Raw genomic sequence first — 11,670 nt, 5'->3', positions numbered from 1 at the left:
CACCTTCAGTGCATGCCTCTATGGCACCAGATCTCACTCCTGGTTTATTCTATTCCTATCGCATTGTTCTGTAATATTCAGTATTACTTAAAAAATGATTGTTGTCTTGACATTTGATTAGGAAAGCTAACCTGGATGCCAGGTTCACTTTCTGCTGAAAATGACCCCGTTAATTTAAATAATAAAATGCTTTCTTGTAAGTACGGGAATTAATGTCGCAGCTTAGTGTTGTTCATGTACTGATTAATGGCAATGGGGCTTCATAAGAAATAAATGAAAATGGAAAAATATCCAGTGGATGTAAATATATAGACGTCGCGCACGATGTTGGTGTTAAAATGTTTTCTCGCAGTGCGCGCTGACAATTAGACTACTTTTCAATAAAAAATAATAAAGATATATGCTATATTATATATCAATCTGTTGATAGGATCGTGGACTTCAATAAAATATACAATAAATTGCAATTTAAAAAGTTAAATTTAAGAAATCAATGAAAAACCCCCCAAAATTTGCCCAAAATGCCATGTAGATAGGTAACAGATGCAAAATACATATTTCAAATAAATTACAATATCTCAGCGAAATTTCATTTTTGGGGGAAAATATTTGGCGGACTAATTATTGTGATGATGTAAAATGTATACGTCATAACATTGTTGACGTAATTAATGCCATTAATCAACGCCGGATCAAAGAATTCTCAGTATGAACATGTAGATAAGGGACAAAAATCGAAAATGGCCACCTCAGAATCAGGTAAATTACCACAGTATATAATATAATTTATGAAAATTTATGTACTCACAGTTATCTAATGATTTGTTTTTGATTTGTAAACAGAGAAAATGGATACTGTGTAAAATTTCAAAGTAAATTATTGAGAATAGTATATTTTCTTTGAATTTAAGTTCAAAAACGATAGAAGACAGAAGGCGTCACAAAACAAGTATATTTCTTAATTTCAATATTTTTGGCAAATCGAATATAAAATATCATGTTGTGTATAGCAACTTATTGGTGTTTTACTGATAACATCTTGATGGAAATGATAAATAATATTAAAAATATAAATATCTTCCGTTTGATTTTTCATTTTAAAGCATTTATTCATAAAAATTATTACGCAGGAGATTGTTTAACTATTAACATTTTTAAAAGACACGTGTCACAAAGGAGAAATTTTAACATCCGAACGTCATGCGTAGCATGGTGATCACAAATGGTATGCTCATTATACGAAAATCTTAGCCTTTTTTTCATAATATTAAATTAGTTTCAGAATGTGCATTTATAAAGGTCTTATATTCTATAAAAAGAGGCATATATATTCGCTAATGTTCATATCAGAGACATTTTAAAAAGTCAACACGAATGTCACGCTTTCATTAAAACACATAAATTAAAGAAGAATTTGAAATAATACTGAATTTAGACATTCCTCTATAAAACTAGCAAAGAAGTTTCCAAAAAAAAAAAAATTCATATTTGAAATGTGCATTTCTCCACGAACATTTTGATACCAAATGTGCAAGTATTACGAATCAAAATAATTGATTTTTACAAATAAAATAAAGTCAACATAAATGTCACACTTGCATATAAAATGACGCAATGACGCATTTAACGTCATACGGTCGTGTACGTTTTTCGTTAGAAAAAAAGAACTTATAGTGAATATATAGTGAACTTATAGAAATACTAAATACATCATTTTATAAAAAAGGATTTTTTAAAAAAAATTACATATACATAATGCATTTTATAGTAAAATAAAATTCTTCATAACTTTTCATAACTTTTCAATGCCTAAAATGCAATCAATTCGAATCTAAATAGTTGATTTTTACAAATAAAATATTAATAATTATAAATATTATATTTTTATGTCACGGGTGATGCAAAATGGCATAAATGATGTTTTAAACATTAACGTGGCTTGGCAGTGAACATTTATTTGAATTGATAATCAAACAGGGTCTTTGACTGCTGCAATACGAATAAAAATAAACAAAGAAATAAGGAAACAGAAAAAGGTTGAGCAGACTCGTGAATGGAGGAGGAGAGTAAGGGAAATACAAAAGAGTTCTACCACAAAAGGTAAAACGGATTCCCTGAAAGTAAATCAGCAGTAATATTTTTACGCGGAGTATACATGTACTTTTAACTAAAAACAAAATATCATCGTATTTAAGACAATTGACTTTTTTAATTGTAAACTAAATCATAAATTGAAAATTTACAATTGAATTTCAGAGCAGACAGTAAAGGCTGCGACGCTCAGAAAACGCAAACAGCGCGAAAAAGAACGCATTAAAAGGGAAAAAATTGAGAATAGCAAGAGAAAAGAAATGGAAAGAAAATCTAAATTAAAAGAACGCGAAGAAGTAAAGCAGAGGCGGAAATCCCTAGCATAACAGAGATGGCGCCGAAAAAAAACGCATGATTAGTCAAATTCAGAGCGAAAATACAGAGAATGGCAACCTCAAATCATTCAGCAACAAAATGCAAAAATGTCGAGCTGTGAAAAAATTGAAATCAAATTTACCGATATCCCCGACAAAAAGAGCAGCTATCATTGCCGCTTTTTTACAAAATACAAACTCTCCCTCAGTAAAATTACTCCAAAATTGCAAATTATTCCCTCTCCAGAGGAAAAAGAATCAGTCACACTCCAAGCGTCCGTTCTATCTGACATCAAGGAATCTGTCTCCAAACTAAAACTTAAACGGTGCGACAAAGTTAGGGAAGCCATGGATTTTCTAACAGCTTCTGTAAGCGGCGAAAATGTTAAAAATTCTAGAGCAAAATCTTCACTAGCAAAAAAAACTTGGTCTTCCGATTCGTAGAATATTTAAAGGGTATAAAGTTCGCGCAAAAATCTTGCATACGGAATCATCATCGTTTACGTATACTAAGCGGAAAACAAGATCTGATGCCCTGTCTGATGATATCCGAAAGCTTGTGTATAATTTTTGGTGTTTGCCCGAAATTTCGCACCCAACTGGCAATAAAAACGACGTGAAAAGGGTCAGAATAGGTCCAAAACAATATTCTTCTCATGCTATTCAAATCTTACATAAAACACAAACAGAGGTGTATGCAGACTTTCTGTCGAAACACCGAGAAATTCGAATTTCTCAGAGACTCTTTGAGGCATGTAAACCTTACTACATTCGCGCAGCGCGTCCAAAAGACGCATGTATGAATTACAGAAAGACCTATGTAACAGACCTTGTAATATACCATGACATGTATGAAATGTGTAATCAAACTCTCTGTCCTACCAATTCCGATGGTCTACACAACAAATCCTGTTTAGATAGAACATGCATAGAATGTGGGGTTCACAAAATTGAGTTCAATCATGAGGAACTAAGAACTGATGACCTTTCTCCTGATGTTTCTTGGGAGTGTTTTGATTACATAAACATAAAGTCGAAAAGGGGCGAAACAAAGAAACTGACACTTGTAAAAAAGGTCACCAAACCCGGTGAACTGTTTGAGTACATGAGAAAGCTTCTTACAAAATTTCCATTACACAACATGGGTGCTAAATGGCAAATTGGGCAATTAAGAAATTTACTTCAGAATTTGCCTCAAAATCACTGCGTTACAATTCATGACTTTTCCGAAAATTACCGTTGTAGTGAAAAGAACGAAATACAGTCAAATTATTTCCAAAAAACTGAAGTATCCATTCATGTCACCATACTTCACAGACATGCTATTCTTGAATTGGACGGTGTAGAAAGTACAACAGAGAAATAATAATAGAACATTTCTATGTAATATCCCCTGATGATAAACATGACCAACACTTCACTCATCATTGTCAAAAACTGGTATCTGAATATTTAAAATCCATATCTTACCAGGTTCAAACAATGCATGAATTCTGCGATGGATGCGCTTCAAAATATAAAAGTCGCCATTGTTTCGGCGACTTATCAGCATCTCTTTCAGAATTTAGCTATCCGAAACTAATCAGAAATTTCTTTGAAACCAGTCATGCAAAGGCCCACAGGATGCAGCGGGTGGATTTTTAAAGAATCAGGCGGATCTTGCCGTAATCAGGGGCACCTGTGTTATACAGGATGCCAAAAGTCTGTATTCTTTTGCGAACGAAAAACTTAAAATCCCCAATAATTCGGCAAACATTCGTCGTAGAATTTTCAAATATGTAGAAGAAATCCCAAGAGAAAAGCAAAGATTATATAAACCTATAACGGGTATAAGGTCTGTTCACCAGCTTGTGTCGTCTATTTCCGGCACAAATTACATTCGTCCACTGTCCTGTTACACCTGCGAAAATTGCCTTGACGGTGATTTTGAGCAAAATTGCAATCTTATCAACAATTTAGGTCAATTTACCCCTATAACTTTCACGGAGGAAGACTCAGATAGCAATACATCAGACACAGAAAACGAGAAGAATGAATTTCAAATACTGTCTGATATAATTACAAAAGGCAGCATATTTGCTGTACTCAGTGACGATGAAATAAATGATTATTATAGGTATCACACCGGTAATTGACCAATCAAAATGAACTTAGTCAAATGTAGGTCCATACATATAAAATAATTTTTTCTTTCTTTTGATGGTTTTTCTAATTTTCTTTTTTGCTAATTTTACATTTTTGGTACCTGTGCCTAGCAAATTTAATGTACTTTGTAAATAAAAAAAGTTTTTTGACAGGAACTATTTTTTTCAGGACATAGGAGGCTACTTCCTGGGGTGCATCGGACTTGTTTATAAACATGCTGAAAACACGTGGATTTGAGGGTAACCCTGTTTGCAGATGGAAAAAGTCAGAAAATGCCGTGTGGGTACCCTGTTTTTTGGACTCGGCCAATGAGAGAGGTAATGTTTAACAATTTCTGCTAAGTATTTTTTCATGAATAATTTTTCCTGATTTTTAAAGAATTTTTTTCCTATATAGAAACATATAGTGAAAATAATTACCGGTGTGATACCTTGAAGGAAATTATAAATTTCACTATTTCCTGTTTTCTGGAACTTTCTTCCTTTCTATCCTCTCAATATGGCTGCTGTGACTGAGAACACATGGTTTGAGGAACAAAAACGATTTTTATTACAGAATTCTCAAATATTACATAATACACAATGCCGCATCTTCAATCACAACAATACTGCATGTAAATACATACAAACAACAGTTTTAATGCCCGGGGCTGCGAGGAAAACAAGAGTATATGTACATAGACTTTCCTACATAGTCAATACACAAAATTTTAACATTTTACAAAGAAATATGCACATTTCACACCTTTGTCATAATACACATTGCATAAAAATAGAGCACCTGTCATATGAGCCACAGCGAATAAATAACAATAGACAAAGATATAAACTTTTATACCCCAAAAATTGCTTAGGACATGGTCCATACCCTGATTGTATATTTTAAAAAGTATACAGGTAAATCACAAAATACAACACACTTTTTTTTTTAACTTAATTTCTTTGATAACTATGATCTACATGTTTCTTAGATTTCTTTGGTAATTTTGGATCTGTGAGAGATTTACAATAATTTTTTTCTTTCCTATCATCATACAATTGAAACCTTTGTTTTTTGTAAAATTTTCTTCTACATTTGTACAAAATTGATCTTTCTCTCTGCCTAAAATAATTCTGTCTATTTTGTTGCTGTTTCAGAAGATGTGCTACTTTACTTCCCTTGACAACAGGTGCCCCTACAGCCTTACACAGTTCTACAGTGGAATTGCCACATCCCTTATTTAAAGTATGAATAACTCTATGAATTCTTGGTTCAAAATTCCTACTGTAAGTTATACACTTAGAATTTGATCTGAGATATGCCCTATTTACAGATTCACATTTTTGAGTTGTAGTGTGAAATTTAATTCTAGATAAACTTTTTCGCCCTAATGTCAAATTGATACAGTCTCTTAGTAATTGTTCATCACTGTCAGACATTTTGATTTTAAAGTCCTTTGGCAACACCGATGAAGTCCAATGATTTCTTTTTAGACCACGACAAGCGAAAGAATGTCTCTGGCATGGTTTACCACACTCACCTCGATAGCACGATATGATGGCATCAACAGCATAGGACAGGGCATTGGTAAGTTTTTGCATATCCCCACCAAAATACTTGTGAGCTTTTTCATATTCTGATCGACATCTGGTTTTTAGGTCCTGGGCGAATCGTTTCTTAGCTGATTCTCTGTCTGCTTTGGTACGGCCTGGAAACATGCGCTCACCGAAGGGGGCTTTGCTGGTTTCCTTCCTCTGGGACTCGAAGAAGTGCCTCAGGTCCTTCAGGTTTTCGATGTTTTTTCCCTGCTTTATGGATGCTCCCTGGGATGCCGCACTGTCTCCGTCTGTTGTTAGGTGTGATATGGTAAGAGGGTCTTCATCCTTGTTCAGTTCTTCTATACATTCAGCTGCCCACTGTTTTTCATTACCAATGTTTGTCTGTTGTGTAAGATTGGCAGTGCATCCTGTGTGCCCGGGACAGGTAACTTGTTCGCCTTTCCCCCTCAGATATTCACCCTTCTTGCATAACTTATTTCCACAAAACACTGAAATAATTTTTTTCTCACTAGTAACATTTTCACACATAGTATAAGTCACTTGTGTACCTGCTTGGAATGGTGTTTTCCCCAGTGCACTAAATGTAGAGTTGTTGTATCTGGCATCCCCCTCCGCGCGAATAGATGAATTAACAGGAAGTCCACATTCAGAGTTTTTTTCTTTCAAAGATTTTCTTATATCGGTCATACTCCTTCGGTTAACAGAACTAATTTTTTCCCCCACTTTATTCGCAGTGTCCTGCATAGAGCTTGCTGACGCTGGGTGGATATTGGCTGTCAGAAGCATTCCTCGCATCCCCTCGGTAGTCAGACTGGTACCCATACGCCCAAGGGACATGGCTACATTCAGCCGAGCAGCCCTCCTTCCTGGTCGGGTAGATGTTACTTCCTCGTATAACTTCTGATGGTGACTTTGGTAGCCACAGGTGGAGCACTGCAGAGAGGAAATCCATACAAGACCCCGCTTCTGCTCTCGAGAGTAGTCCCAGTCCAGAGAACCCTTACAGGTTGGTTGTTTTTCTTTGTGGTCTCTAAAAGCAAAATTCCACAGCTCAGATGTCTTCTTATTGTGTAAAAGTCTGTAAGTTTCACATTCTGGACTTCCTGGTACTTCATCAGTATAACTGTCAATAGCTTGTACCTCTCTACCTCTTGGTCTTAAAATCATCATACCACTGTCCTTTCCTTGTGCATCACAAATTTGCATGGTCTGGTCATTGTTAGTGAATGTCACCATCTGTGCAAACTTGTCATTGTTTAGTCTAACTGGTAGAGGCTTTTCTGCTCTTTTAATCCCATTTTTTTGACACTTGGATCCTTTGTTATGTGGTGTACTTCCTTTTTTGAACTGAAATTTGGACAAATATTTTAGTCTTTCTTTCCCCATATTATCTTATATTGAACAGCTACTCAGTAAATTGCAGTATGATTTTGTGAATATTTTTCACTTCAATATACTCACTTTAGGCCTTAGTTTTATTTATTTGTTTTAACCAGTTTTTGATCTTTTTAAGAGACCCCCCTCTTCTTTGAAGACAGCAGAAATGAACACAACCCCAGTCCGATAAAGAGACCATTATCTTAATCACCAAACACAAAGGAGCCCAATGTCTTGTTAATCTCTGCAGAGTAATTAATGAGCTAAATTTTGATACCCAATTGACCAGATACAGATTCCATTATAATTTTAAAAATTGAATTTTTTCATAAAAGTTAAGATTTCTCTACCCTAAATTTTTCATTAATTAACAATTCAAAATTTTTAACCAATTAATCAAAATGAAACAAATGATAAAAAAAGAACAATTAGCTATTCCCCTATCTAATGATACCAATCTTGTATATATATCATGTTTTAAAGCAAAGTTATGACGATTTGAAACTCATCACTTGTAACTCATATTTCACCATGAAATTGGTCAGTAATCATGATAATCCCAAGGGGGATTAAATCCTCCATTTCTCCGGCTCTCTCAGCCCTATAACTGTCTGCTTCGGACATTTTGTTGATTACTAATTAGGGCACCTGCTGTGCTAATTAGAGAGCAATTGAAGATAATAAAGTTGTCTTCAAGGTATCACACCGGTAATTGACCAATCAAAATGAACTTAGTCAAATGTAGGTCCATACATATAAAATAATTTTTTCTTTCTTTTGATGGTTTTTCTAATTTTCTTTTTTGCTAATTTTACATTTTTGGTACCTGTGCCTAGTAAATTTAATGTACTTTGTAAATAAAAAAAGTTTTTTGACAGGAACTATTTTTTTCAGGACATAGGAGGCTACTTCCTGGGGTGCATCGGACTTGTTTATAAACATGCTGAAAACACGTGGATTTGAGGGTAACCCTGTTTGCAGATGGAAAAAGTCAGAAAATGCCGTGTGGGTACCCTGTTTTTTGGACTCGGCCAATGAGAGAGGTAATGTTTAACAATTTCTGCTAAGTATTTTTTCATGAATAATTTTTCCTGATTTTTAAAGAATTTTTTTCCTATATAGAAACATATAGTGAAAATAATTACCGGTGTGATACCTATATACTGAAAGCAAGTGCAAAATCAGTTCTCCTACAAAAAGAAGACACGGACAGGTGGGGAGCTTCTTACGGCAAAGGAGCACAAGTTATCCGAGGTCATTATTTTGAACAGTCAAAAGATACTCCATTGAAATACAAATTAATCAAACGCAAACCGGCAATTGTACCAACCCAATCAGTTCTATATATCATAAATGAATCAGATGCTCTCCCTGATAATGACGAGTTACATATTACAGAGGAAATTCACTTAACAATATTGCAGGCCGTGATCGAATCGCGTGCGTTTGAACACTGACATTGCAGTAGTGAACTATAATTTAAACATTTCAATGTTGTGACCTTCAGATTTGTTGTGCATGATGAGGTAATATATATTTAAATAAAAAAAAAACAAAAAACAAAATATATTACATGTAACAAAAACCAATTAAAAGTTTGAATTTATGTATATGTTGTGCTTAACGAAATGTATGACAGTATCATTACGTTGTGAATGATTTATTAAATATTATTGATTACGTTATGAACGAAAACGGCGTAAACGTGGCATTTTTTGACGTTTTTGACGTTACCGAAATTAACACCAACATCGTGCGCGACGTCATAACAATTTACTGACTAACACGCCATGTTTCGTTTCCAACATCAAAGTACAGTAGAGACTTAAACCTTTCATTTTCTATTTTGAACATTTCCTGAAAGTTCAGGTATTGAAACGCAACTTTATGAAATTGCAATGTTCCTGAATTTTAAAGAAAACGAGTAATTTTAGCAAAGAAAAGACTATGAGCCCACTCATTGATATCGACTAAAACTGAAACATATTTTGCGATCCGTATGAACAGTTCTATCATTACAAAAGTGCATACCTTAGATTAGAGGCTGTGCTCTATATGAAATATTGAATTAAAATAATAATAATAAATCCGCCCGTTTTTGTAGTTTTTCATGATATTGAAAATTGACGCAATTCGTGACGTCACAATGCACTAGCTAACCAGAAAATTCTTTCTTTCAAATGAATTTGCATTCACAAATGATATTTAATGAATTTTTAACTAAAACTATGTAATTTCAGTTTCAGAAATTTACAGTGCCAATGAAGTTCTAAATGAACCTTATTCTTAATGAGACCGTTTTATTGGCAGAGCAATGTATTGTATGTAGTGATGAGGGATAGTCACTGTGGTCTGATACAGGTATTATTCCATATCCAAGAACGAATATCAGGAATTGGCGGATAATGTTTCTTTTCGTGTATTCTTGCACACATTAAACATAAAGCTTTTCCCCAATTAAATCTGATGCCTCGATACTTGTCTCTCTCTTGTAGATACTGAGAATAAAGTGTTTCGTTTGACCCAATCCGGTGGAGTTCCTTCGCTAATTCTGAAGGCGAAGAATAATCCAATATGTTAATAAATGTTCCTTTGGGAATATATTCGAGAACGTTTTGAGGTCCACTGATGATAGGTATCATGGTAAGATTATGAAAGAAAAAGTTGAATAATTTTTCCGATGTGTAATCTTTGCATATTGAGTTCTCAATCGCCAGGAAGAACTTGTATTCCTCCGCAAACTTCATGTGGCACTCTGTTATTAGGCCTGTTGGTCCACCACATTTTAGTTTTCCACATTTTCCATAGATATCAACATCAATATATTCCTGAAGCTTTTGTATGTAGTCTTCCCGTTTTGAAGGCGTTTTACAATGACTAACTGGCCAGGCAACGGTCTTTTTCTTTTTTCGAAATATTTCTGAGTAATTTCGTTTTAGAGGAATTTGTCTTTTACCAACTTTTCCATAAAAAACAGTGATATCCGAATCCCTTCGGTATGTCATTGTCCAATTGAATTTATCCTTCCATTGTTGAGGTACAGAATACAGAAATGGAGACTCGATTGAAAAGAATGACCAAATATGTCCTTCTTTCTTTGTCGGTACTTCTGCAGGTAGATGCTCTCCAAAGAAAATAATGCTCTTTGAAGTATCATAGTACATGTTTTCAGTGTACACAAAACATTCATGTTTTAATTGTGGACAAGTAGCGGAATTCAAAGTTCTGTATTCCATTTTCATCCACGAAGGTTTGTTATAAAACATAATATTGTACCTAGATTTGTCTTCATCTGTTGTTTTAGCGTTCAATTCGGTCCACACTTGTTTCATCATGTTAATTGCATTACTTTCTTGAACATTGAAAGTTACTTTTGGGTAATACCATATTTTGTAATATGCAAAGAGAAGGAGACACGGAGATAAACCTAGTATTACTCCTCTATATTGTTTTTTTCTCATCTCTGCTTTTCATTCACAACTGTAGCTACATAAACTGTCAAGAAAAAAAAACAAACATCTCACTAGTAAAATTAACCTAGTGAAGAGAAATATTTTTTTTTTATTCTTTTAAATCTATGTATTAAAGCAAATACACTGAACTTTTAGCAATCATGTGTTATTAAAAGAAGCAATTAGCCTGTTGTTGTAGGAATATCAAAAGTATGCTTTGTTCATGAGTATGTTTGAATCAATGTGAAACACAACCTCAGTTTTGTAATGAAAGCATTAGTTTAAGGTTATTCATTATTTAAAAAAAATATAATTATACAATTTTTTTTAAAACACCCTATAGGCACTGTATTGCACACTGACAAAAATCCCGTTTTACTTAGGAACTAACTACAAAGACCAAAAACTTTGGTTAATTGAAAAAAAATCAAAATTATTCTATTTAAAAAATTGCCAGCGAAAAAATACATGTACCTTCATGTGCTTTTCTTTTTAAAATAATTAAACTATTTTCAATTTAATGTAACTTAGAAAATAATCAAAATAATACAATTTTGGTTTTAGTCGTAAGTTCTATTGTAAAACAGGCACCAGGATTGACTTAAAGTTCAAACATCAATATGTAAAAATGTACTGTAACTGAGGAAGTTTTATGAAAAAAATATCTCCATACCAGTGGAAGATGTTGAAACATAAGGAATTCAAACATGGAATGTTGATTATGAAAGAATTGCTCTATATAAAAGTATTCTT

At 33.8% G+C, this 11,670-nt stretch overlaps 2 protein-coding genes and 1 pseudogene across 2 annotated transcripts; 2 read left to right on the top strand and 1 right to left on the bottom strand.

Moving 5' to 3' along the window:
- The first annotated feature begins 420 nt into the window (after positions 1 to 420).
- LOC134255722 (ADP-ribosylation factor-like protein 6-interacting protein 4) lies at positions 421 to 2,603 on the top strand. The gene is made up of 3 exons (XM_062738234.1): positions 421 to 759; positions 1,978 to 2,100; positions 2,257 to 2,603. Exons 1-3 carry the CDS (start codon positions 672 to 674, stop codon positions 2,415 to 2,417), a joined length of 372 nt encoding a protein of 123 aa, XP_062594218.1. The 5' UTR covers positions 421 to 671; the 3' UTR covers positions 2,418 to 2,603.
- On the top strand, positions 2,514 to 9,002 carry LOC134255720 (uncharacterized; annotated as a pseudogene).
- A 234-nt stretch (positions 9,003 to 9,236) lies between these two features.
- On the bottom strand, positions 9,237 to 11,018 carry LOC134255721 (alpha-(1,3)-fucosyltransferase fut-6-like). The gene has a single exon (XM_062738233.1). The coding sequence runs from the start codon at positions 10,924 to 10,926 to the stop codon at positions 9,808 to 9,810; it is 1,119 nt and encodes a 372-aa protein (XP_062594217.1). The 5' UTR covers positions 10,927 to 11,018; the 3' UTR covers positions 9,237 to 9,807.
- Positions 11,019 to 11,670: the final 652 nt, after the last annotated feature.

This window comes from Saccostrea cucullata, unplaced genomic scaffold (assembly GCF_032062105.1).
Source record: "Saccostrea cucullata isolate Sc308-1 unplaced genomic scaffold, CSIRO_AGI_Scuc_v1 ctg16854, whole genome shotgun sequence".
In the NCBI taxonomy this organism is placed as follows: domain Eukaryota; kingdom Metazoa; phylum Mollusca; class Bivalvia; order Ostreida; family Ostreidae; genus Saccostrea; species Saccostrea cuccullata.
This window is presented reverse-complemented; position numbering and strand designations above follow the sequence as displayed.